The 3935-nt window shown below is 39.5% G+C and overlaps 1 protein-coding gene across 1 annotated transcript; it reads right to left on the reverse strand.

Annotated features, from left to right (window-relative positions):
* Nucleotides 1-1372: 1372 nt before the first annotated feature.
* Nucleotides 1373-1754, reverse strand: LOC124690508. The gene is made up of 2 exons (XM_047223888.1): nt 1605-1754; nt 1373-1515 (listed from the first exon to the last, which is right to left on the reverse strand). Exons 1-2 carry the CDS (start codon nt 1708-1710, stop codon nt 1373-1375), a joined length of 249 nt encoding a protein of 82 aa, XP_047079844.1. The 5' UTR covers nt 1711-1754.
* Nucleotides 1755-3935: the final 2181 nt, after the last annotated feature.

Here is a 3935-nt window from a genome sequence, read left to right on the forward strand (position 1 = left end):
ATAAATCATGATTTATTTAAATGAGTGCCCTTCAACAAAATCCATACATGTACACATATGGGTGCTTGAAGTTTATATCCACATATCATGATATGCTCAGAAAAATGTATGAATTGGCCAAGGTTGTTTTAGCATGTGAAATAGAGTATCCATGAACAGAAGCAAACGGACACTACCAACCACTGCAATCTAACATAGTTATTCTAAGTTCTTTGGCCCTATGCCAAAGTATGAGAATAGTAGCATATAAAAGCTAACCAGAAAGGCGGCGCAATGAAAATGAAGAATGCTATAAAGGCATCTTGGGCTTGTTATCAACCAGAGAAAAACAATTGCTTATGTGAAAATAGCTAATATGAAATCTTACTTGGACACCCATCCAGGATTAACCTTCAGGCTGCATGAAGTAACATCAAACAAGACAAAACATGTTTCATATCTAGCCTAGAAAGCCAAAAAAAAAAAAAGTTAGCAGAAGGGCAGAACACAAAGATAGATAAAAAAATATAATATGGATGTATTTCTATGCACTTCTAAGATATAACTCAACAGTCATCCAAACTATGAGCACTAACATCTCTAGAGAAAGCTCACTTGGGTAGCTAGCCATTTAGCACTATGCAAGAACCAATTAAATATAAAAATCCGAGATTTCGCTATATCCTCCTACACCAAACTACTACAGAATCTAAACAATGCCAAATACCTTAATTCCTCCTTTTGCATGCATATGTATGATACAATATGCAGTAGAAGCTGGGATTCCAGTCTACATCTCATTAGATGTACAAAGAACAATAGAACCAACTGTCATAATTTCAGAAGATTGATGTTTCAAGAATCATATCTATCGATAAGCAAATTTCGTAGGCAAACAAAATATAAATTTACTAATATGAAAGTACTTCCCATACAAAGTAGGCTTATGAAATTGATGATTCTGAGCTAGAACGTGCTACAAATATTTCTAAGCAATGACCTAATTAAAGGGCAAGAGAAGGCCACACCAGCTACCCTTTCTACCATCTGACTTTAATCCAATGAACACAAACACACCATAAGAAAAGACACTCATTAGACTGTAATAAATTACAAAATAAGAAGAGGTTGCCGCAACGGTGTGCCGGTTCAATCCCAGTGTTTTACAAAAGAAGTGATGAAATTGTGATGTAACTTTCCACATTTGGTGCTACTATTGATCACCCATCTAACCCAAACCTTCATTCTCAAGTAAAAAGTTGCACAGATTTTGCACTGAAGTCCAGCAAGTGTTGTTTTGATCTGTCAAAACTGAGCTGTGTCGAACAATTGATTTCATAAAATTGGGGAAGATAACTGAATACTGGAGCAGTTCCCGCTGATACAACTGAGATCAATTTCTTCCTGTCATGTCAAGCATCTCATCAAGACCTTTTAATCTTTGTAGTCCTTCACTAATTAGAAACCTAATCTTTGCCTTATCATCACAGTGGCGATTCTTTTCAATCTCCAACCTTACTGTCTGCCTCAGCTCATCTGGACAAAAAACGACAAACATAGTTAGCATATGCTTCAATGATAGCAGCACCCAACAAAATGAAGAACAAGGTATAAAAATAACTGACCACGAGCGTGCTCAGGAGCTCGGCGAGTGATGCGAAGTGCCTGCCTATAAAATTTCAAGACACGTGCACGCATGATGAATGCACGTAAATCCATGAATTGAGCCATCGAAGAACACCTTACTAAATAGCAAGCAATGATCACACCAGTTGGATCCTCCTACGCTGAAAATTCAACAAGACTGAATGGTTACAAATATATAAACACCAAGCTATTGCACTTATGCGGCGATTTCAACATTTGTGTGATGCACAATTAGGTAATATGTCAGATAAATCATATCAATAGTTTAAAATATTCTCGAATGAAAATTAACAAGTACGAGTGTACTGTACGCACAGGTATGCTACTAACTGTGCCTCAGAAATACTATAAATCTCATTCCTATGTTTTAAACATTCTATATTGACAAAGCCCCATCAATACAACTTTTTGATACACTCAATAATAACATGCAAAGTGACTATGTACTTCAGAACGATAATCTGCTAATGATCTCTATCACTAAAGAGTGTGCACCCTGTCCAACTCGAAAGGATCTACTACCTAGGATAATCATATATTCTCATAGTTCTCCATGCAACAATGAAAAAATGTATGTAAGCTATGCTCATGCAGAAGTATTATGTTATTTGCAGTTGTTGCGGAATTATTTATAGAATACTACAGTGCTCAATACTCAACAGTCTGTCAGGAACCACACATTTCTATTGTACTGTCACAATCTTAGTTACAGTAATAAAAGTAGAGAACCCAGATTCAACTAGACGGTCAGAAATAAGTATGAGTGCTAGCCATAAAGCAAATCGTCTGGGGCATTTCAGCGAACACCTAGTGCGCGCACTGTCACACATACAGATGTCTTATTTCAACGAATACCTTGCGCTCATCTCGCTTCAGAAACGGAATTCCCACCGCAGCATAAGCTTCTAAAACAATCCACAGTCGATACACGCAACTCAAACGTCTTGGTATTGCGGATGCTTGGCGGCAGACGCAGAATTTCAAGAATGGGCATAGCAAGTTCGCAAAATATTGTTGAAAGGAGAATTCATGGTCCATGATACCATATAAATCAAAGGACGAATTGGTACAACCACTGGGAATCAAATCCAAGGGTCCAGAAAGACATGTGAAGGTGGGGAATGGAGAGATGAAAGGAGAAGTACCTCGCTGCCGGCCGCCGTCTTGATTGCTGGAGTCGCCGTCGGTCGCCGTGCTGGAGAGGGGCGAAAGGATGGAGTGAAGATGTCGCCTAGTCGCCGGAGCCTCCGTCGAGCTGGAGAGAGCACGGAGATCCGTGGCCCGGCGTTGAGAGACCGACCGCGCCGCTGCACGTCCAAAGGGCCGCGCAGCGCCCAGTCCAAGCAGCGTCAATGTTCTGCACTTTCGGCTATTCGCTACGCAATAGTGGAGATGGGCTTAAGTTAAGCCGCTTAACTGTCAAAAGAATGAAGATGGGCCACAGAATTGGGATTGCACTATATAAGCCTATATAGGGCAGGTTTAGATTTACGACTTTTTTTTATCTATGGTCTATGGATTATATAGCTGCCTCTCAAAAAATATATATGGTTTACTATGCTTGTATGAAATTTTCTAATATTACCCTAAAAACTAAGTGTATCGAATGGAGTGTAAATTATGTTGTGCAAATCACTATTCAAAAACTAGGTCAAATCATCAATTAATAGGCCGATTAATCGCTACTAGGGGATTGACCGTGTCGATTACCTCTAATATCTGGTGTTAATCCTTTAACCCGGTTAATTGCTTTGATAAACCAATTACTAAGAATGTTACAGCTTAATTAGTACATTTTGGTCAATAGATTTGCAAAATTTTCAATGCAGCTTGCCCGTTCAGCCGCTTTCCCGTCCAAATCAAGTAGGTTTGTGAAGTTTCAACTCGATTCTCCCCTCTAAGAGCTCGATTCCCGCCATTGCTGAACAATTTCTCACCCTTGCCGACCAGACCATGGATACAAGATCTCGACCACCTTGAGAAGCTTGTTGAAGAGCTCTAGGATGCCTTCAAATAGGGTAGGTGATTGAGGTGCAAGAGGGTAGTACCTTGGATAGGTGGTGGAAGAAGAGAAACTTCCGAGGGCAAAGGAGAAGAATCGAAAGGAAGGAACATGGTGGCGGTTGGTCGTTCCTTTGTCACTCATGATGTAAAATATTACGTCACCGGGGAGAAGCGTACATTTTTTAATGAGATTTGGGGCTCTATAAAAGTAGGACAACATATAAATACCCATATACTATTTGTTTCTTTCTTATACAGACGTATTTTGGGTGCTAATTTGCGTAGGTTGCACCAATTAATAACCG

The sequence above is a fragment of the Lolium rigidum genome, chromosome 2 (genome assembly GCF_022539505.1).
Source record: "Lolium rigidum isolate FL_2022 chromosome 2, APGP_CSIRO_Lrig_0.1, whole genome shotgun sequence".
Taxonomy (NCBI): Eukaryota; Viridiplantae; Streptophyta; class Magnoliopsida; order Poales; family Poaceae; genus Lolium; species Lolium rigidum.